The sequence below is a fragment of the Seriola aureovittata genome, chromosome 2, assembly GCF_021018895.1.
Source record: "Seriola aureovittata isolate HTS-2021-v1 ecotype China chromosome 2, ASM2101889v1, whole genome shotgun sequence".
NCBI classification, from domain to species: Eukaryota; Metazoa; Chordata; class Actinopteri; order Carangiformes; family Carangidae; genus Seriola; species Seriola aureovittata.
Window position 1 is genome coordinate 28,644,818 of NC_079365.1, and position 24,047 is coordinate 28,668,864.

A 24,047-nucleotide genomic window follows, 5' to 3' on the forward strand; every position below is an offset into this window, starting at 1 on the left:
GAAAATAAGGACGAGTCAAAGCCTCCTTTCTCCCACAAAACCCAACACCAGGCTGCGATTCTTATCGTCTCTGTTTATCTGCACTCCTCTCTAACTCACACTTCAATTTTCTCCTGACACCCATCCTCTCCTTCCATCCTCGTACGGTTATTACTGCACCTTCTCTATATCTTCACCTTCTCCTCTTATTTCTCCTCAAATATTTGCACCACCTTGTGTCTCCTCTCGTCCCTTTCCCTCACTTTCCTGTCCTCCTCTTCCTTCCTTCCTTCCTTCCTTCCACCTTCCTTTTAATAACTCTCTACCCACACTCTTTCCTCTCCTCTCCTCCATTTCCCTGGTCTTGAATCACATCTTCCTCCATCCTCCTCCTCCTCAAAATCATCTTAATCTTTTTCTTCCTATAATCTCCCCAATATTCTCATCGCCTTTTCATTTCCTCCTTTGCTCTCCTTCCTCCCCACTGTCTACCAACCCCCCCCCACACACTTTTCCTGAAAACCTTGATTTACTGCATTGCTCTTCTCATCTGCCTTGCCTCCCTCCCTTCCTCTCTCCTCCCTCTTCCAGCCTCCTTGTAATCCCTCTCTCCTCCTGCATCACAGGTGAATCACCTTTAGGGAGCGGGGAGCAGTGTGGTGAAAATGGTTCTCCTCCTCTTCTCTGTCTTGGCCCACATATCCCTCCCCCCCACTAATGTGTTTTCTCTCTCCTCTATTCCTCCCCTCTGCTTCCTCTCTCCATTAACTTCCATATCCCCTCCCCCTTCAACCTCCCCATCTCCCCATCATGACTCACCTCCACTCTGCTCCCCACTTGCCTCCCTTACTTCCTGATGTTTTTCCTCATTCCTTTGCATTATCCCCTCATGCCCTTTCTCCCTTTCCTTACCCCCCCCACCCCCCCACCCTTTTTCCTTTCCCCTCCCTCCTGCCTCCACCCCACCCCCCCAAAAAATAATTTTCCCACAATCCCTCTCCTCCCTCCGTCCCTCCATCTCTGTCTGGACCCACAGAGCAGCGCGAGGATCAACATCTCAGAGGGCTCCTGTCCGGAGAGGATCATCACCATCACAGGCCCGACGGACTGCGTGTTCAGAGCCTTCACTATGATCACATTCAAACTGGAGGAGGTAAACACACACACACACACACACACACACACACACACACCTCTGAGCTCCCAGTGGTGTTCCCGGGCCGCCCTGAGTGAAGTGTGTAACCTTTACTTCTCCACAACATGGCTGCTCTCTGGCAGGGAACCATTTATTATATGTCTAATGGGATTGTCTGACCTCACACACACACACACACACACACACACACACAACTGAGTGTGTCTCAGGGGAATTTGACACAAGCACTTTGCTCTCTATCTGTACATCTCCGGCTGCCCCTCACTCTTCCATTACTCTCTGACACATTTTAAACACAAAAAAAAAAAAAAAAGGACCAAAATGACTTTTCTCTTCTTTCGTGGACGAACGATCGATGACACGAACCTCACTGACAAATCCATTTTGTTTCCTGTGGTTGCAGGCAGCCGCAGTAGAAAATGTAGCGTTAGCATTAGCACAGAGTAAACAGTGAGGCTTATATCAATCAGCGGATTGCAGGCTGCATCGTTTTCCTATCGACCCCTCACAGAGAGGTGGTTACAGAATGTAACAATTATTTTTTTTAATATTTAATCAATGTAGAAGCGAAATTCATGTCAATATATGTTATCAAGCGAATGTCATCTTTATTGCCCAATAAGATATTCAGTTTGTGTTTAACAAACAGTTTGATATCGTTTAGTGTAGAAATCAAATCAACTTATTTATAAATTTATATTTAAAGCACATTTAAAACTATTGGAGTTGCTGTGCAGTAAAATACAAAGAAATAATACAAGTAGATAAAAAATAACAGTTAAATAATGTAATGACAAGAATCAATTAAAAGAGATACAAAGTCCCGGTGTGATGTGGTCCAGTTGACCGAACTATCATGGATGTAAGGTATGAAGGCGGTTTTCCATGTAAATAAACAGACGAATGCAAATCACACCTCTTGGAGAGAGTGTCCTGTTCTCTGTGCGTAATTTATAGGAGACAGGGTTGTGCACCTACAAGTGAAGTGTGTATAGATCTGTTTTCAGAGACGTGGATAAAAATGAATAGAAAAAGAATTTCTGGTCGATGTTGATACAAAGTGAAATCTAACAAACCCTGCTTGTGGGTTATTTATCACAGGCGCATGCTGTGCATCCAAACATTGTTCAAGCCAACAGAAGTGTATTTTAAATTCAATATGCCAGGCTCAATTTGCAGCCACAGAAAACAGAGTGTGTGCATGTATACAGTATATATAAATATATATATATATATATATATATATATATATATATATATCGTGACAGTGTGCACCTTTAAAGTTTCTTGAGGGGAATGACTTGGGGGGGGGGGGGGGACTGCATTGACGCCTTAAAGCGAGATTGGAAATCAATGAAATTTGATGATTTACTTACAGAGAATTAGTTTAGCTCTATGTGGGCCAAATTACGCCAAAGTGGTTTTGGCTGTGGAGAATTGGAGTGTCTTGTTGTCGTTTAAGAACATGTCAGATGCTGAGAAATTAAATCCAGGGAGCTGGTTTTTACATTTTGGTGATCCTAATGGAAGAAAACAAGATGGATACGAAATGAGAAGAGGGGAGGAGTGGATAGATGTAAAGAGTGGAGAGCGGAGATTTGGAGAGTGGTGGATGGTGGTTGCTGAAACGATTAAAAAATATATACATATATATATATATATATATGAAATGGGGAAACTGTTAGAGATGGAGGGAAGAAGATGAAGAGAGCAAGAGATGGGAGAGAGCAAGAGAAGAGGGGTTTAAAGAAAGAGTCGAGAGAATGAGAAAGAGATACAGCAGAGAGTAGGTGCTATAAAAAGTTAATGAGATTGAAAGAGAGAGATTATAAAAAGAGGTGGGAAAAGTGTGATCAGGGAATTAAATAAAGAGTGTAATCAGAGAGAGTGTGTGCAGCATCAATCATAAGACCTACAGAGGCTCAAGTGTCTGTCCTGGCTGCAGGGCTTCTGCTCTGTGCTTGACTCTAATTCCTGACCTCCCCCAGATGAAGCAGCAAGTAAATACAGAGGGCACAGCTTTCCACTCATCTATTTCATACTCCTAATGTCTGATCCAAGAGCTGCAAGAGTTAATTGGCATTTGTAGAATTCAGACACCTCACTGGTGTCAGGGAAAACTGCTCTCACTCAGGTGTAAACACATTATAGAGCTGAAACGATTAGTCTACTAGTCAATAAGTAGAATAATAAGTTGTGTAATTTTTCAAGCAAAAATGCCAAAATATTTTCTGGTTCCAAATTCTCATTTCTGAGGATTTGCTTCTTTTCTCTGTTAGACTGAATATATTCAGGTTTTAAAGGTGCTCTATGTGAGAATGGGAAGCGATTTTCCAGTATTAATCACTTTTTTCTTCAGTGTGTGAACAGGCTGTAATGTAACTTAAAAAAATGAGACATTCCCTGACTTGCCATGAAAATCCAAAGCATGCGATATTCACGCTCGCACCTGAGTGCCTTGCCTCAATCCCTCTCTTCCACTCCCCTACAGCGCTAACAGTGTGCAACATTAGCTAACGTTAGCTTAAATGGAGTCTGCTAACATCAACAAGCAACTGGTTCCCAGCTCAACACAGACTCCTACAAAAACTCTACGTTAGCACTAGTCATGTGACCAATGTCAGGGGAAACATGGGTCAACATCAGCTGATAATGATTAACAATTACACTTTATAAATCCTATTTGAAAAACACATAATGTTAGTCAAACTATAGTCTTACATAGCAAGACCTAATTCCACATTTTGTTTGAGCGCTGTGTCAGAGCTGGACAGTCAAATATAATTTAAAATATAATTTATAGTCAAACTATAATAACAGTGTATCTTCAGTTACCTAATCTATCACCATGATGTCGGTCAATCACATTCAGTCTCATGTAGTCGGACCGGCCATCAGAACCCCCCTCCCAGTGGGCTTTTGCCCTGTCAAAACATCCATAAAGTTTTTACCATCCCTCTCAGTCTCTTTACTGGCTCTCTCTGTGTGCCTGTCATTCAGGGTGCATATGAGAGTGTGCTGCATGCATGTTCCAGGGGCATCACGCCAGCATTAGTAGACGTTCCTGCATCCACTCACCGTTACGTCATCACCAGTCTCTCATCTGAACTCACACTCATTAATCCCATTCAAAAACTCTTCACAGTCTGGTGGCAATGAAGAGATAGACTGTTCCTTCTTCTCCTGGTAATCTTTAAATTGGCTCTATCCAAGAACCACTGACTGACTGACTGTTACATCATTCCTTTGGCCGATGCCCAGGATGGACTCGCGAGCATCAGGATGCTGACTGCAGTTCACTTAATGGTTTTTCTGAAGGTTACACAAAGAGCCTTCAAAGAGATGTGACAGTGGGTTTGAGAAAATCAACATTTTTCTTTTATTTATTTTAGAGTAAAAAAAAATTCGTCAGAGGGCGGCTGTAATGACAAAGAGAGAGGACATCTAAGAAAATGCTAGAAGAAAAAAATGATAGGACAAATTAAAGGAACGTGAAAGCAGAATGGCTGATGAAGTATCTATCTACATAAATGAGGCGAAATACTGTCAAACCAGAGACGCCATTAAGGAAAGGAGGTAAAAAAAAAAAAAAAGCAAGATAAAAGCAAACGGAGTAGGAGATACTAAAAAGTGAAACTAGACGAGTGATATACGCAGGGATAAATTAAGAGAGCATTTGAAAGAGGAGCAGAGTGGAGGATTAAAGAAAATTTGTAATGAGAGCCAGATGGAAAGATGGAGGACAGAGAGAGTAAAACTGAGATAGAAAACGAGCGAATCATCAGAACTTGCAGTCATTTCACATCTTGTTTATGGATGTGCTTCTCTACACTGCAGTTTAGTTTAGAGAAATAAATGTGGAAAACACAGCTTTATTCATCCGAGGAAACACACCGGGGACTTCAGCAGCAAGCACTGTTCAAAAATAATCCCCAAAATATCTTTCACACCCAAAGACACAAATACTAACTGTTTCATACTGTGCATCAGCCGAGATGTAGAGGGGGAGACTGGGGAAGGTTGTAATATTTTTGACATTTCCGTCTGTGCAGTTATGAAATTTGTCCTGTAATTTTCTGCAATTTAATTCTGCAATATTGCACCTTTCCTCTACAAATTGCATCCATTCTTTTGCACTTACAACATTGTACAGTGTCACTGTGCACAGCCGTACTGTGAAGAAGAAAACTGTGTTTTCTGTGCTACCTCCTCCTGGCCCTGTCTCATCAGCATCACTGGGCTGCAAAAGAAAAACTGGAACAAAACATAAACGTATAAAAATTTTTATATTTGAATCATTTGCATTAGCTAGCTGTTAATAACACACAAAGCAAAACAACTGGTTAATACAAGCATAGGGCTGCCCAAAAACTAGCAGTTAGCTATACTGGCCAAATTTACAGTAATATCACCTTAGCTAGCACCTAGCTACAATGCCCCTGCTTAGCATTTCACCTGCTGGGTCTTTACTAGATGCTCAGAATATATCTGTTATACTGGAACATTTCTGTGCAGCTAGGTAGCCTACTTGTAAATAACATTATATTGTTAGCCCTGAAACGCTAACGGCACACCGGGAATACTCCCGATCCTCCCGATTACCACTCCACTGCTGCAACTATCCCAGACTCTTGTAGCCATGAAGTAGCTTACCTTACAGCTAACAGCTAAAACATTAGCACTGACACCTTGCATTTAAGATATCTGCACAGACACTCAATAAACATGATTTCAGTTTGAAGGATTTAACTACAAAGCAGACAATATTATCAATGTTTTTCCCTCTAAAATTGGCTGCTTCTGCCACATTGTGCTTGTGGATGTGCATGTGGAACAAAGACTAAATCGAGCAGGTATAGAGTGAATCAGGTGATTCGTAGCTTGCTCCTGATTGGAAGTGTTACAAAAATCCCCGGTCTCCCCTACAACACACAACAACAAGTCACCATCATCATCCTCCTGCAGAATGTTTGTACTTATCTTCTATACAGAATCGTCAGCTTTACCAGTAGCAGGAAAAGCAGATTGTCCCCCCCCAGCCCCCCACTGACTTTTGTCAGTGGGGGGCTCTTGCAAAGAGAAAGGGGGGGGGGGGGGGGGGGGGGGGGTCATTTTATTCAGAGCATGTTCATCTGATGGGCAGTGCAGACAAGCCGGCGCTGCTATTTACATTACAGATGCACCCGAGCCTCAAGTCCAGCTCGGCCCAATTGATTGAACCAATCGTAATAAGACCGGGTGATTTAGGCCGCCATTTATTACCTGAGTTAATTAAAGAGAGCAAGAGAAAGAGAGGAGGATGGAGAGAGGGAGATTTAGCAAAGAATGGGGTGAAAGAGAGAGCGATACCAGACAGGAAAAGGGTGATTGAAGCAGCCAAAGGGGGAGATAGTACATAATGAGAAAAAGGGGGGAGACACAGAGGAAGAGAGAGTTAGGGAATGAACTAAAGAAGAAATGAAGAGCTGAAGGGGAGAAGAGGGGATGCAATTTTTTTTTCTTTTTTTTTTTTTAAAGTGAGGGAATGAGAGAAGAGATGAGGCTGAGGGGTGACTATGGGGGTGAGAGGAGGGGCTGAGGTGAGAGAGAGGTGAAGGCAAGTATGGTGTGTGTGTGTGTGTGTGTGTGTGTGTGTAGACTCACACACACACAGGCCAGACGGAAGGAGCAGCAGGATTTCAGCCAGAAAACTGATTAAAACGTGCACCACAGGACTTCACTTAATTCACCTTTTATTCTCCATCCTTTCATTCACTGTGGATCTTTGCAAAGGTGGAAGATGCATGTTTGACTACAGATGGGCTGCGTAAGAATCATGGATGAGTAACCAGGTTATTATGACAGGATCCACACCGGGAGACAGATTAAATGAGCAGAGGTCGTTTCCTTGTGTCGACGGTCTGTAGGTTTTAACGCAAATGATAAACAACACTTTGACATTAGAATGAAAGTAAGGACGTCCCGCGTCGATCCACTTGAGCATGAACGAGACCAAATCCAGACGCTTTGCTTATCAGCAGATGTTTGCTCCTGCAATGACAGCTGTCAGAGAAGCTAAGACTGTGCTGTGTTAAAACTCTGTGCACAGCTTTGCGAGCGAGTTTTTACAGTAATAACAGTATGTGACCTCAAGTAGCAGTGAACAATGTCGTTTTGTGTTTATTTCAGTGAATCTCAAGTGCCACTGTTAGTTGAAAATGTTGGTATTTTGCTGATGCTCAGGTGGAAGAGTGTGTCTGCATCTTTCCCAGGTTTGCCTGCAACACGTTCACACTGCAGATATTATAGAAACTAGTATAGGGAAGCAGTTACGTGCTGTGCAGATGCAGAGCTGTTCAGCTGTAAATCATGACATTGCATGTTGCATCATGAAAGAAAAAAATACATTAAATGGTAAATGGACTGCACTTATGTAGCACTTTTCTATTCTTGTCGACCACTCAAAGCGCTTTGCATGACAAGCCACATTCACCCATTCACACACACATTCATACAGCGCTTTCTTCTATGCATACAGCGCTTCGAGCACACACACATTCATACATATACATACTGTACATAGGGGTTCAGGACTGCAGGAGCCAGGGATCCCCACTAATACTAACACTAACACAGACTTTTAAACCTAATGGGTTAACAGTTTTTTATGTGGATTACATTTTAGGTCTACACACATTTTATTGTGCATTACGTTTTCTATCAACCATGTTTATTCCAGTTAGTATTTATTCTATTCATTGACTGTTGCACTTTATTTATTATTTTAAACCGTTTTTTTTTGTATGTAAATGCATAGAAATGACCATTAAAGGAATCCGAAAACTAATATGTGTATTAAAATACATATTGGTGTAAATTTAGAGATTACCTGGAATTCCTGTAGCTCCTGTCGGAAATAACGAACTGGGATGTTTGGAAGTGTCAGAATCAGTTCTGCACAGCTGATCAATGACCTGAATCATGTTCGCACCACACAGGGATTCTGCAGTAGTCACCAGGTTATCTTCCATACTTTAGATTAAAACCAGGGAAGATATAGCACTGACTCATGTGCACGTAAATATTGTAATTGATTTTAAATCATAGCAAATTTACAGTTAGAATATTATAAAAAATCATTATAATCGCCATAAAATAATATGATGAAAAAGGTAAATTTTGTAAAGATTCAGCTACAGATGCAACCACATTATGACCCATTTACAATATTACAAAATGCTCAGTGAAGTATTTTACTGACATTTAGATCATAAAATTCACTTTGAAGTGTCAGTGTTTGTGATATCAACCCATTCAAAGTGTATTCATATATTTTCTGACATGAATGCTGCTTATTCATCAAGTTCTGTAAACCGTATCCATGAGAGAGAGAGAGAGAGAGTGATGGGGGTGTGTGTGTGTGTGTGTGTGTGTGTGTGTGTGTGTGTGTGTGTGTGTGTGTGTGTGTGTGTGTGTGTGTGTGTGTGTGTGTGTGTGTGAGAAAGAGAAAAAAGACAGTTGTAGAAACCAAGAGAGAGTCAAGGTCGGAGAGGGAGTCGGTGACAGAGGGAGGGAGACAGAGACGTTTGACCAGGGCAAATACAGTCTGTGATCTGCATTGGAAATAAAGGCATGACAGACAAGTGTGGAAGTTGTCTGTTCAATCTACACTAACCTCCCACTGGCTGGAGCACCGACCTTACGGGGGGGGGGGGGGGGGGTCTGACCTGCACAATCTGCACATTCTCATTCATTGTCTTTTTTATTTATTCTGTAAAAAGAGAAGAATCAATTTGTCTTTATGCGCATTTTAAATTTTCAAACTTAAAAAACAGCTCTGAGTGAAATATAACCAAAGAGATAACAGATGTCAGAAAATTAAAAAAAAGAAAGTTTTAACAATGAGCTGAAGTGGAGAAAATAGCACATTGTTTCTCCATATTTGGTGATTTTGGATTTTCATTTGTTGTTTATGAAAAATTCAGCTGCTTAATAAACCACAAAAAGCAAGCTGCAGGGAAAAAATGAAAATGTAATCTCATGAAAACACAACAATTTGAGATGCATGGTTGTCACAGCACAGCAACAGTGTCAAAAATATATAAATACTATTCCAAATACACGTCGGTCAGAGATGCTGCTTCGGCTTTTTCTAGAGTAATATTTACCTCTCTGTAAAACGTAGGAATTAGATAACTTTATTATAATGTCATAAAATATTACAGTTGCTGGAGGGAAAAAAACACCACAGGGTAGAAAAGAGAAAATTTCTCCTAAAATGACTTTTTACTTTCTGTGAACTTGAAAAATTATTTAAACTGTCGCCAACATCTTAACAACAACCTTAAATCTAATTTTTATTCTAGTTTGTATTACTTTTTGATTTTGAATGTCATTATTTTCCTGTTTAAATGTGCTGGTGACCGTGTGTGTGTGTCCTTGTGCATGTGGAAAATACAAACAAAACAAGGACCCACTCATCAAAACTTTGCTCCACACTGCTGCTAGTGGTCAAAAACTTTATAACACTTTATTCAAAGACATTTAAACAGGCATGGAAAAGCACTACAATAAAAAAAGTTAAATGCATAAAGTTTTCAGTCTTTCAGCTGCTGGTGTTTCCATCAAACATGAGAAACTCATATAAACATATAATTTACATACACTTACATACACTACTGTAAGAATGTAGTCCCGATAACAATGACCACATTGAAACATTGGTCTTGTCTTTAGCGTTTGCGCCGATTTATGCCATAAATTCCAAAAATGCAATGCTCTGCTTCTGCTCCAGAGATGACAGACATGTAAATCACAGTTATGCAACATGAAAGCTCTGAGTTCTGACGCGGAGTGATGGTGATTGATGAGTGTCGAGGATCCACTGGGAGAGTTGAAGAGGGAGGGTTGAGAACGTCAGACAGAGCTACAGTCGAACGCAGAGGAGTTGGATTAGGGAGGAGAATCAAAAGATGAAGTTATTGCATTCACACCTTTCTCTGCGTCTATTTTCATCCTGCACTTTGTCCTTTTTGTTTGACTACGCATTATAATCCTGTGTGGAAATGATAAAAGCTGTCGCTGTGCTGAACTCTTTTCCCTGTCACTTTATTATAATTTTTTTATATTTAAAGATCTTTTCTCTTTGTAGTTGACTAACTAGGTGCAGCCACTGGTATAAAATAGTACATTTATTTCTATGGGTGCTGTGTTTGTTTTTATTAATAGCTCAGTAAATATACCTGGGTCCAAGTTGTTCCATAGCAACAGTTTCAAGGTGTGTAGTGATTGTATCGTTTAACCGGCGCTCACCTGAGATTTAGTTTGATTTAGTCTTAACTTCTGACTTTTAACCTTGTGGAACCAAATCAGAAAACATTTTCATTTTTTAAATAATCTAAAAATTAATCAATAAATAAAAAAATTCACTCCTCATCATCTTTTCTTCGTCTACACATTTTAGCCTCAATATCCAACGCGCCACATTCATTTTTCCTTCTGTTGCATTCGGTTCAAAGCCGACATTAGAATTTTTCTATTTCTATTTGTATGAACTGTGATTTGTTTCCCTGCGGCACGGACCTCACCGGGCTAATCCCCCCGCTCACACTGACAGATGTTACCGATTGAACCAAACAACACAGTGGGGGTGAAACACGGCACCGGGTTTATTGTGTTTCCTCGGGCAGACCGAGGGATGAAGCCACACATAGGGAAATACCTTGAGCACTTTAAAGACCTGTCGGCGTAAATCCATCTGTTTCTCTCTCTCAGGACCTGGCAGCCTTGGTGGCCAACGGCACAGTGACCAGCAAGCCTCCAGTCACCTTGCGGTTGGTGATCCCGGCCAGCCAGTGCGGCTCCCTCATCGGCAAAGGCGGGTCTAAGATCAAAGAAATCAGAGAGGTGAGGGACCAGTTACTGGGATGAATTCAATGGATCATGATTACATTATAGGCTTGTATGTTTTCACTATTTTACAGGGAGAAATTATTCCCATATTCAGTTATTTTATGACAAATATCTTCGACGGCTTGTCAGACTGAAACCTTGTGCAATAAATCAAAAAAAGTTCCTGGACAAAAGCAGCTCATTGCAGTTCTGCTTTTCATATTTAAAATACAAGGACTGAACAGGAACACAGTGTGAGATAAGACCCTGAAAACTTGAAAACAAAGGCAGCTCAGCCGAGTCAATGTTCAGTCACAGATCTGACAGTCAGTCGCATATATCCTTCTTTCCGTAGCAACATGAATGAACCGACTGAGGCCTGAAGGAGACAAATATTTAGTGAATACATTTTAGATGCCGTGAAACTTTGATTTATTTGACGTGGCGAGAGGAAGATTCAGGATACTCACTAAACACCGTAAAACTCCCAACATTGAATTCACTGTGATTCACTCTGACTGGCCATCTGAACTTCATCCATTGTGTCTGTTGATTTCAATCGATTGATGTTTGACATTAGACGGACCAATGACCTTCTGAATTATAAACATAACCACAGCTCATAACTCCCGTCAGACGTTTTCTGTCTCCACAGTTTTCTGTTCAGCTTATATTTGCAGGCAGGTAGAGAGAATCACTGTGTCTGTGTGTGTGTGTGTGTGTGTGTGTGTGTGCGCGTGTGTGTGTGTGTTTGTGTTTGTGTTTGTGTTTGTGTGTGCAGACGACAGGCGCCCAGGTGCAGGTGGCAGGTGACCTCCTCCCGAACTCCACAGAGAGAGAGGTGACGATATCAGGGAGCCAGGATGCCATCATCCAGTGTGTTAAACTCATCTGCACTGTCATCTTAGAGGTACGTATCTGTGAGGGAGTCAGCCTGGCAGGACATTTGTGTTCAGCGGTGTCGGGAGGTTCAAGTGTTGTTTGTCCCTCAGTATATAACCGGGTCTGGACCTTTAAAACTTATCCAGTATTTTGAATATTAAGTGATAGCATGCTTTTCAGGCCACAAGACTGCAGGAAATGATGTGGTGGTGTCGAGTTGGGAGTAAAAGAATATGAAGCTGTAGGCTGCACATTGCTGTTATTACCTCCTATTGTGATAACTGTGTTAAACACACAGTGTGTAACTTCTGCCGCTAGTGATCTCTCAATCAAAACAAATAATAAAAGACGCCGTGGGTGACGTCGTGAAGCAGCGTGGGATCATGGGAGCTGTTGTCCTCACCGCCATTGTCGTCAGCTTCCAGGAAGTTTTTTACCAGCAGCTGAATTATCTGCAGATGTCTCCTCCTCTCGGCAACAAACAGACCAGTGGATTAAAACCGGTAGAAACACTGAATAAAGCAGTTTAAAAAATCAGTGTTTCACCGATGTTTTCCAGCAGACACAGCACGGCTCAGAGCAGCTGGAAGCTGAGCTGTCTAACATTTACTCAGCTTTTTTCTCTGATAACTTAAGATCCAGACGTCGGATGACTGAAATCCTTCATTCAGTTGAAATACACAGTTGAAAACAGAAAAGTGTGTCAAAAAATGTGGGTTAAAACTTCTGGCTGGCAACCACAACACTGACCCACCGCAACACCGAGTCAAACTGGAGCCCTTCATCTCGGTAAAGCCTGACCAGTATTGGCTCCACGGTCGGACTGGGAAAGAAATTCAGCCTTGGATTTATCCACTGGGACCGGCCACATGACTGACACTGACAGAGCCCACCGGCCAACTGGGATTTGAGCCAGTAGTCCCCACGGCCGGTCCGCCTGTACTCTGGTCTCCTCTGTTCACACCGCCATGAGTTGCCACCAGCGCTTTTATCCTTTTCTAAGCTAGCTTCGTGATAACAAGTCCAGTTATATATCAAGGAAGTGTCATATTGTATATTATATCCCTGTTGCAGCCATGAAAAATTGACACAAACTTCATTCCTGCCTGATGGATTTTATTTTTTTATAATCACACTCATGACAAACAAGCCACAAAGCTGATTCAAGCTGATGCTAATTTAAAACTGAAAGAAAGCTGACTGACCTCTGTGATTGCATCTACCTGTCTGCTCTCAATTAACACCACACAGAAGTGCTTTTATGAGATGCCGTCCACCTCTCCAATAATCTTCCAAATGGAAACACTGAAATCTATAATTCATGATTGTATTATAATTAATCAGAGGCAGCAGTCATTAAAATGAGCTACGTCTCGGAGATTAGAAGCGGAAACAGTGGACTCAAAGTCTCTGGCTGCTCATTGGTATTCCGAGCACCTTAATCTGGGATAAGAGAGGGAGGAGTGAGAGAAGGAAAAGAAATAATAAAAACCGCTGACCTTAGCTAAACTCATTCACTTTCAAGTGCTGGTGCAATCAAAGAGTTTACTCTGCCGACGTGAAGTTCCATCCCTCCATTCACACTCTGTGTTTGATCTTAAGTAAGAAGCCTTTTGATCTACTTCTGCCCTCCGATAGACTGTTGTCTCCCTGCCTTCCACCCGGTGCATGCTGGGATAGGATCCAGCCTGACCCCCTGGATCAAAATAAGTAAATGAAAGATGTATTTTTCGGTGAGGTCCCGCCATCCATACACCGTGAGCTCGTAGACTTCTCCTGAATTTAACTTTCTGTCAGTACATTGTTTGATAAAACCGCAGCCTCTCCCGCTGACTGTAGGAACTCTGCCTGTATGAATAACTCGCAAGGCTTAAAAGGAAGCAGAGTTTATTTATTTATTGAAATGAACAACTTCTTCCTGTGTCCAGACATGACTCACACGACTTTGAAGGCTCATATTTACTCACATATTATAGATGCAAGTTAGTTATAGTTCAGATTTTATAAGTGATGTTCTGTATGTCCTTGCTCCTGAACATTACCCCCCGAATATAAACTAAAGTTTAAGTCATCTTAAAACCAAGTCTTAACCAAAACGTCCTTATTCTTAAGGTCCAGGATTGGTCCTCACAAAGACTGAAGTTCAAGACCTAGCCGACTTTTTTGTCACTTTATTATTTCGTTTATTGTCTTCACAACTCTACAAAAAATACAATAGTTGCTAAGTGGGTAGCATTTCAATCAGGAGAGACTGATAAAAGGAACAAAAGCATATGAGAAATTAGAAATAAATAGAAATAAAATGGAAGTTGTCCAACCCACTTACACCAATAAGGGTGATCTTAAAAACAGAAAGGTAAGATTCACTGCAGTATTAGTTTTAGGTGGACCTACTGTGATAAACAAACAGTGAACGCAGCGCTTCCTTCACTTGAAAGAACACATCAGTGAACAGGATGCAGGTTCTGCAGGTCTCTTACCACAGTGCAACTGTGAAACTGATTTTAGTGCTGTGTAAATGTAATTTCTAAGAGACACGGTTGAACACACACAGTCGCACACACAGAAACGTGTGCGTGTCGCAGGATACGACAGCGGAATTAACTTGTTGCGTTAGATTTTGCAGCTGTGAACTCATATTTAAGTTGCACCAACTCGTTGCTCTTTGTAACATAATGGAGACAGTTTTAAGCCCAGAAAATCTAAACACGGATGACGAATCATCAGCTGTTTCGTGAACAGATCTCCTCTGGATCTAACGGGATCGGGACGTCCTTGTTTTCAAGTCCTTCATTTTTTTTTTTTTTTTACACCAAATACTTCCAGAGAGAAAAAGTGCAGCCTGCACCAAAGCAATAAAATCAGGTTTCTCTGTTTCTCTTCTTGTTATTCCTGCTCCTGTTTCTAAAATTTATCATTCATACAGCGATTTGTGCCATTCGGCCGCGGGGAAATCTGTTTCCCAGAATTCCTTCTGTTGGCAGGGTGGAAAAGCTGCAAAACACATGATTAGATTGCAGGATAATGAATCTATAGAGTCACAATAAACATGTCTACAGCTGCTTTTGACACAAGTTCTGGTGTTGGAGGTCATTACTGTTCACACAGTAACAAAACGTGTTCTGTATGTTCTATATCTTTCTATAAATATGCATGCAACCCGCATCATTTCCATCATGTTAGAGATAAACATCACTGATTGGCCAAATCTGATTTAGCAGATAAAATATGTTGCCTCATTATGTCGGCAAAGTGATGTATCAGTGTAATTTTACTGTCTCTGCCCCTCCAGGATGAAATTTCTGCACATTTATAATAATAGTTCTAAGCACGTACTTATCAAGAGCCACAGAATCGCTGCGAGGCAATCGCACAAAAAGTTCAACCAGGACTGAAAAACACTTCCGCCAGAGAGGCGGAGCTGAGAGTCATTTAGGAAACAGTCGACAGCTATAAAATAGAAATTATGACGATGTGTTGTAGTTTTCTGACAGTTTGTAAGTATTAGACAAAGGTAAAATTTGAAATGGAGAAACTAGCTCCACTTTTTCATGTGTAGGTTTTACGTGTGAAGGCGAATAATTCTAAACAAGGTTATATAGGCTACGCAAAGATATGATGCCAAATTATAATTTTATAATACCTATAATGCTGCGAACCCTTTGTGGGCTGGGATCACCTCTCCATGAAGATGATGTGATCCTCTTCTTCATGTCTCCTGTCGGTGAAACATTGAAACATGATGGGACCTGATGTATTTGTGTGTTGGAGACATAAAAAAAAGTCTAAGAGACAACATGTTGAAGTGAGAACATAAATGGTCCCAAAGACAAAAGACGAGACATACAACATAAAAGTAAAAACAAAATGATATTAGCACAAATTAAATAAGAAATGTGCACATCAAAACACCAAAGTGCCACAAGGACAATCTGATAACTGAAGTTAAAATAAGAGATTTATTTCTGTGTTATATCATAATAATATGTCATACGGTAGTTCTGTAATAATGTGAAATGGATAAGACCCTGTGTCAGATTTTACCTGTTCAAAATAAAAATATCTGAACAATTCATAATTAATTTTACCCTCAGTCGAGCATGTTATCTTTATGAGGCGACAGAGGAGAGAGAAGTCATTTCCGAAGTCAGCAAAAGTTAATAAAACACTTGAACTCCTAGACCTAAAAGTAAGAATTATATGCATCACTCTGAGGATTTTTGGCTCCTTCCGCCTGATTTCCTCCTGACTTGATGGATGTGGGCCTTGATTCCTCATATTTCTCGCTTTCTTCTGTTTCCTTTTCCCCTTTCCAAACCCCTCCTCCGTCGCTCTCCGTCTCTGCAGTCGCCGCCGAAGGGAGCAACTATTCCGTACCGACCCAGCCCGACCCCGGGAACCGTGCTGCTGGCAGGAAACCAGGTAAGCAAGATGGAGGACGATCATGACCGAATGGGGGAAATCATGCGGCGTCATCAGGGCCACCAGATAAGACATAACAACACAGGAGGAAAACACTGAATATACCGTCAGAAAAAAAGTTCAATCAGCAGGCTGCGAGATGATGGATGGAGCTTACTGACTCATGCAGGTTAGGGAGGGTATCCAGTGATGAAAGGAGAAAGGTAAAGAAGAAGAAGGTAAGAAAGTATGATAGTTAATTGGATGAGTAAAGGGAAAGATGGATGGAGGCGTGTAAAATCTGAATTATAGACAAAGGGAGAGGAAGGAGGGATGACAAAAGGAAGCGTGGAAGGAGGAGAGGAAGGGAAGGTGGAGGGAAAGGCACGGGTGGATGAATTAATGGGTCGGATAGGTGGGTGGACGGAGGGGATCTAGAGAGGGAGGAAGAAATGATGGATGGATGGATGTAGGGGAGGACCGAGGAGGAGACGGAGGAATGGATGGATGAATGAGCCGATACATAATTTACTGTCAAGAAAATTTGCTTTAGTTTGCAATTTGAATGTTATAGAGAGAATGCCCACTTGGATGCTTTGCCTTTTATTCACACACACACACACACACACACACACACACACTTATTTGATAGGTCATGCATGGTGAAAGGCAGCTCCTGTCACCACCCATCCGACAGGAAACAAACGAGGCTTTTTCATGTTTATTCATTACAAATCATGACTATTCATCAGTGAGATGTGCGTATGGATGCTGGAGAAGTAATGGTGACACGTTGTGTGTGTTTCTAATGTGTGTGTGTGTGTGTGTGTGTGTGTATGATATAATATGACAGTTAGAACCAGTGTCTCAACATTGAGCTATTTACACAAACCGATTAATATGGATTTATCGCGTTGTCAATATAAGGGCAAGAAATATTAAAAGACATTGAACTGAATCTGAATTAAAGAAACTTTAGTGGGAGGAAAAATAAAAGAAGAAACCTCAGAAAGAAGGATCCTTCCTCCAGGATATAATAGATGTCAGTGAGGATCTTATAGATGTATTTTGTAGAGGTAAAGGTTTTTTAAAAGTTGGGTTTAAAAGCTTATAAAAGTGCAGTTCTGCAGACTCATGGACCTGCAGTGTCTGACGAGGGTCTGAAGAAGATTACATCCACACTCACTTTGTTGCCTTAAAATTAAAAACTAAAGAACGGAGTCGCTCAGACGACAGTTTAAACCGTTAGAAAAATTGTTACACAATTTTCTTTTCATTTATTTCCACTGTTTCTCATTAATGTTAAATGATAAGTCTGGCAATGTTGTATTTTTTTATTATTATAATCAGAAATCCAATAAAAAAGTAAAAGTCAACAATCCCTCCTCCGTCTGTAGCTGTCTTTTCCTTTTCTTTACTATCGAAAAGACAACACATTAAACACAACACAAATATATAATTCAAATCTTTTAAGGAGGCTCAGTAATTTCCTAAAACAGTCGATCACTGCAGTTTTGAACAAATCATTCTCAAACAGGAGGAAATAGTGCATTTGCTGGGGACTATTTTCAGCAGCGGATTAATCCACACACGATGCTGTAGTGAGTGTTTACAGCAGCAGGACGGTGTTCGTGGTGATGAAGGAACAAATGATGGAGTTGGTCACAATGAGAAAAAAATGTAGAATAACAACAGTGTTATCCTTTAAAAAAATACTTGAAATGCTATAGCTGCAGTAAGCTGTGTGATAACGCGCGTTACCATGGAAACGCCCAGTCAGGACCGTCTCATTGTATGAGGTGCCTGGTTGTTTTGTCTGCATGTAGTTTCCTACTTCTACAATTCTACACATTTCTTGTGTCAAAATAAACTGTAAAGACGAAAAACATCATGAATACAAAAATAAGAAAAAGAAGAAGAGAAGAAGCTTTTTCTTCTTCTCACCTGTTCCACCGTGATCCCACCTGAGGCTGCTGTGACTGCTCCTCAATATAATCACATCAACGCCCATTTCTGTTGATTACAACGTCTGCTGGGGCCGTTCAGAGCAGAAGCCGATTATGGCAGCGACTTAATTGATTACCGTACGGCACTTATTTAGGCAATTAGATCGTGTGACTCAGGTAATGCAGTCAAGACTGGAGAAAAAAAACAAACAAGATTACCTTTATTTACATCAATTTACAACCAAATGTTGTCGTAAAAAGTAATGACCGGATGCTTTTTTAAGATCCCAGGGGCTCGAGAGAACCTGATACAAACACTGATTGCAAAACATTTTCTGAATAAGCTAATTAGAAACTTCAATATACTGTCAATTAGTTACATTGCTTGGCAACGTATTAGTAACCCAATCACAATTAGGGCTGGGAAATCGTTCAAAAATGTTCACTACCAGTACTGATGCCGATACCGTGACTTTGAGGTTTAATCATTTACTCTCTAGCTGTCGAAATTAGGTATCGAACAGCAAGAGCTTTTTCAATCCTCGATAGTATCGAACCAATTTGTTCGGTCCATGAAAGTCTCGAGGTTCGATACCCAGTCCCCTTGATTGAAACAGATTATACGGTAGTCTTCACAGAACTGTCCAAGCAGGTTGGTTGAGTTTGCCGGACGCGTCACATGCTAATGGTGGTTTGATATCAAATGGTTTGGTATCAAAGGGTCGGATTGGTTAAGATGGGAGAGACGAGCGTTCCCTCTGCGGACACAGAGAGCGTAAGCTCAACAGTCACAACAACCTTGAATCTGAAGCGCTATCATCGGTAAACAAGGTACAGAAACGCCAGCACGAAACAGATGGGTAATGAATACTGTAAATGGTCATCACGTGTTCCTCCCCAACATATCAGCTCCGTGGCTGAACATTTGACAGGATTGACGATTTGTTTAGCTTTAGCCTTTAGCCTTTAGCTTTAGCCTGGCATCATTGCTGTTTTTGGTTTGTCGGCCCGTCAGTTGGTCCATCCAACACTTTGGTCCAGACTGAAATATGACAACAACTATTGCCACGAAGTTTTGCACAAATATCCACAGTGTCGAGACGATGAATCCCAGCGACTTTCAACATCCCCCGACCGTCCATCTAACGCCACCAACAGCTCATGGTGTCCTTACGACTTTGGTGATCCGTAGACTTTTCCTTCAGCGCCCCCGTGAGGTTGACTTTTATGTTTTTGAGAAAAATGTCTTGACTTTTATTGGATGGGAAATTGGTTCAGACATTTTTATCCCCTCAGGATGAAGTTTAATACCTTTGATGATTCTCTCTAGCGCCATCATCAGGTCAACGTTTTAATTTGTCCAGTACTTTGGTTTATGACTAAATACCTGCAGAACTAATGACATTCCCATCGGCCTGACTCAGCTGTACTAAGATGATGAACAAGGTAAACATTATACCTGCACACATGCTTACATTATCATTTAGCTTAAAGCACCACTGTACCTAAAGGCAGCCTCACAGAGCCGCAAGCACGGCAGATTCTGAATCTTATTTTAAGCTCATGGGAAATAGGGACTTAATTTACACCAGGCTGATTTATATCAACTGGTATGAAAAAAATGAACTTGATTTATTCTTTTTTTTTTTTTGCCCTGATCTTGTAAAGTACTGTGAGACAATTAAATTGAGGTTGAATTTGAGCGATTCAGATATACTGACCTGCTTTAGCCCTAATTAGCCCGTTCTGCTCAAATATTACAAAAGTTAAAAAAAAAAAAAACATCCTTCATCTTTAACGATTTTTCCCTGTAGGTTTTCTCAAAGTACCTTGAGCTCTGGAGAGTTTTTCAGGGACGGAAACTCAAATGCTTAATTGGTTGAAGAAATCTTGCTGTGTGCATTGAGCCCCAGCGGTGCATTGAAGCTTAGCGCGGTGGTGCAGGTTGTCATTTGGTCAGTGTGAGCTATGGATGATTTTCCCTGAGAGAGTGGCACAACTGAGATCTGTCTGTACTTGGTCACACATCATTGGACTGTAACAGATATTGTTTGGAGAGTTACTCGCCTGTGGTTGGATGTCTCTCGTCGCTGTTGTCTTGGGGCATTCGGTTATTTCTGGATGAACACCGTGAGGCTCTAAGATGTCACTGCAGTCGACATTGGAATAAACATGTCCCGAATATTGAGTAACAAGTTCAAATTGAGCTTCAGCGACCTTAGGGCTTAAAAATCATCCTCTCATCTCCACATCTGAAAAGTCAAATCAATATTGCACTAGAGAGGCGATTCAGTGAAAGAAGTTCACATTTAACTCCATGGCACATTGCAAAGTTTCCTCCAGTAGCAGCTGTGCAAAGTCAAAAGCTCAAGTTAGAAATGTTGGTGACTGAATAGACTCAGGTTTGCCACATCAAGTCAAATACTAAATCAGCATTTTATCATCTCAACAAATAGTAAGAGTCAGAGGTCTCGTGTGGAGGAGCCTTCATTTCCAGCAGGATGGACTGTGCTCTCTTCTCCTGTGTTCCCGATTAACACCTGCTGCCACAGTTTTAACAAGAAACAGGAGAGCTGAGCGCATTTCTCCTGCTCTCCTGCGTCACATTAGCTCCCAGTTAGTAATAGAACAGGTTTTAAAGTGTCGCAGCAGGTTAATAAATCACTCGACGACCTCTGACCCAAATACGTTTTATTTTTTTGATATGATAGAAGAATATGAACCCAGCAGGTCTGACTCGGTGCATTTTTATGAAGCTTTTGGATTGTGTTAACTGACGTTTCACCTTCAATAAGCTGCAACTTTTATACTCGACTAATGATGAACGTGATGCGGTGGTGGCGCTGAACGTAGCCCTGGTTGACAGTGTTGAAAGGGGGAGAAAAGCGGCGTTGCTCGTAAAGAAAAACATGCTGCAGATTAAAGATGCAGCTAACGTTTTAGCCTCAATGTGTAAAATATTCAATACAGTACAATATTACAGAGTGATGATCGATCAGGTGATTAATCAGCCGTCGTGACCTCGAACTGAAAATCAACTGACGATCTATCCGGCAGAAATATTTTTGTCCAATTCTAAAACTAGTCGGGTTACAGCCGACACAGGGTTAAAATCAGGTCGAGTCACGTCATCCCTCCCTCCCCTCATTTCCTGTCTGTGACTCTTCACTATCAAATGTCCAACTAAGGCAAAAATGCCATGAAAATCATCTTTAAAACTGATTGATCGGTCTCTTTGTTTCACTTTGATTTCTTTTATTTAATTTAGGTGGGATCTTATCGCTGCACCGTCACAGCACTGTAACTGTATTTCTGGCCTTTTATGTCTTAGGGTTATTTATTTATTTGATCTCATTCCTAAAACCTCATTATATTCCAATTTGATATTATTCAGCTCGTTGTTCTCATGTGTTCTAATGTATTTCTTTGCCTTAAGCAGTTTGAATTGCCTCTGTCTTCATATAAAATAAAGTTGCCTTGCTTTGACATATTCCCCAGTAAAAGAAAGATTGGCACAAAGTTCCCTGATCCAAAGATGGCCGCTGTATCTCTGCTGCACCAGTGCCACACCACACCTGTACGAGCTCCTCTGCTCTTATGCCAATAACTAGGGAACTAAATAAACTTCTTACTGTTTTTGTGTTACTGGGCTGCCTCACTACACCGAGCAGCAGCGTGCGCAGCGACACTGGCACCCCCTGACTAAATATACTGTCGACAGAAGTGTCATTTAATGGCACATGTTGGTTGAAGCCAACCTTTAGTCATTGATATTTAGGGTTTATAACAGCTTTATAGTTATGAGCACAAACACCCGTGTCAGCTTTATCCTCATGAATTGTGGCGGGGATCTGTGAATGACTTGCTTTATTGAGGTTGTTCTGCAGTTGACAAGGTTGTTTAAGTGTGATGAGTGGAGCTCTAACTCGAGTGTTGACTGTGCTTGTGTCTCTCTGTGTCGGCTGAAGGTGTTCGAGGCGTCAGACTTCGGCTCTCACCCCCTCTTCTCAGTGGCACAGGGAGGAGTGGACCTGCAGCAAGTGAGTATTGCCGCCTGGGGGGGGGGGGCAAAGTGACGGGGGGTCAAAGGTCACTTCATCACTTCAGCCTTTTTTTTGACGCAGGCTTTGAAAGGTGTGAAACCACTTACACACAACCGTGTAATAATGAAATACGGTCAAACCTTCAACCTTCATTCCCTGTTGAATGTGAAAGATCCGGCAGAGGAGGAAGAACAAAAAGTAAAAGTACTTGTGCTGAAAACAGAGGCTTCTTTGATGATTGAATCAATGTACGTAATCGCTTTAAAAAAGAACAAATACGGCAAATTGTTGCACTAGAATCATGAAAATTAACCCTAAAAGTTGATGCAACAGACGAGAAGACTCAGTGTCGTTGATAAAGTCAGAATTATGAAACCAGAGGACGAACTGTTCTGACAGCAGAGGGCCGCTCTCACCTCTGCTGCTGCTGAAGTCGGCTAAACAGCTTCTGAAGCAGCCTGACGTGTTTTTAAACTCGTGATAAGGAGGACACGTCGTTGGCGGCGATGGCGGCCTAATTTTCATGTCGCATGAAAAGTAAAAATTTTCATTTTACGGGCAACAATCGTGGTCACATGTTGCGATCGTCATTTCCGATCAGTTCACATGAGCGGCGTTTGATTTGAGACAACAATACACCAATAGGTACAGTGAGTACACGGTGTACTCAAATATCCAATTGGAGACACAGATTATAAACGAAGGCATTTAAACGTCTCGTTTATAAAACCAAAAATGTCTATAGATGCAAAATGCCACGACGAGTTAATGCGTCGCCTCTGAACATCCTGTCTGAATTTTTGTCTGGTTTTTGGAGACATCCCTTCATATCACACCCTGAGCTGTGCAGATAAACAACCAACCTCCATCGAGCCAGGGACAAAAACCACAGGACCTGAGTTCAATCACACCAGCGCTTCGCTGTAAATTCACACACGGCTGCAGCGGCATCGCTCACATGGTCAGAGTGGTCAAGGATCCCAGATTAACACCTCTGCACCGAGAGGGTCAATAAATATGACTCCTCTTCTTTTTCACATGAAAAAAAGAAAGAAAATGCAGTTATGTGGTAACCAAGGCTGAGTGAAGATGATGACCATGAAGGAAAGAATGAAAACAAAGAGATAAAAAAGAAGAATGAAAAGGGAAGGAAAGTGACAAATGGAGATTGGCTTGACAGAAAAAAATACTTACGCAGGAAGATAAGGGAGGAAGATAAAAGCGAGGGAAGAGATTCAAGAAACAAAAGAAGTCAAAACAGATAAACAAAGGCAGCAGCTTCTCCTGTCGTATCAGTTTTATTCTGCCTGGTGAGTTAAAAGCAGAGAAATCAGCTGTCAAACACGCGGCACCTAAACCAACCAGAAACACAGTCTGTTAAATATTATTAAGGTTTATTTTTTCTCTGACCGCTCTGAAAGCAGCCCGGAGACCAAAATGAGCATGGAGCAGATTGTAAAACGGCCGTGCAGACGTTCTGCTGTAACTGCAGGGATGAAATGGGAAAATTCAAAGGGTAATTTTGTGTGCTCCAATCTGAGGTACAAGAGGGAGCAACCGTCAAGCATGTTGTGCTCAAACAGGCTTGAAAATGTCTTCACACGATGCTAATGATTCAGTACAGGAAGTGGGGCGCCGGGGAAGTACAAAAGAGTCGTGATGCAGTCTGAGAGGTGATAAGTGATTTTTCTATGATTATTTTGAATGCTTTTTTTTTTTTTTTTTCTTTTAAACGGTAATCACACCGTACAAGTGACATTTCCAACAAAA

The 24,047-nt window shown here is 41.3% G+C and overlaps 1 protein-coding gene across 2 annotated transcripts in view; it reads left to right on the top strand.

Moving 5' to 3' along the window:
- The window catches only part of pcbp4 (poly(rC) binding protein 4), a 153,460-nt gene that overhangs the window by 79,599 nt on the left and 49,814 nt on the right, over positions 1 to 24,047 (top strand). Inside the window, exons 4-9 of one of the 2 annotated variants that reach the window (XM_056399225.1) lie at positions 571 to 605; positions 1,016 to 1,132; positions 10,889 to 11,020; positions 11,787 to 11,915; positions 16,235 to 16,309; positions 22,203 to 22,274. In XM_056399225.1, the coding sequence (XP_056255200.1) occupies positions 1,109 to 1,132; positions 10,889 to 11,020; positions 11,787 to 11,915; positions 16,235 to 16,309; positions 22,203 to 22,274 (432 nt within the window). In that variant the 5' untranslated portion in view covers positions 571 to 605; positions 1,016 to 1,108. The remainder of the gene's footprint in view (positions 1 to 570; positions 606 to 1,015; positions 1,133 to 10,888; positions 11,021 to 11,786; positions 11,916 to 16,234; positions 16,310 to 22,202; positions 22,275 to 24,047) is intronic. The other variant, XM_056399217.1, reaches the window with a different exon arrangement.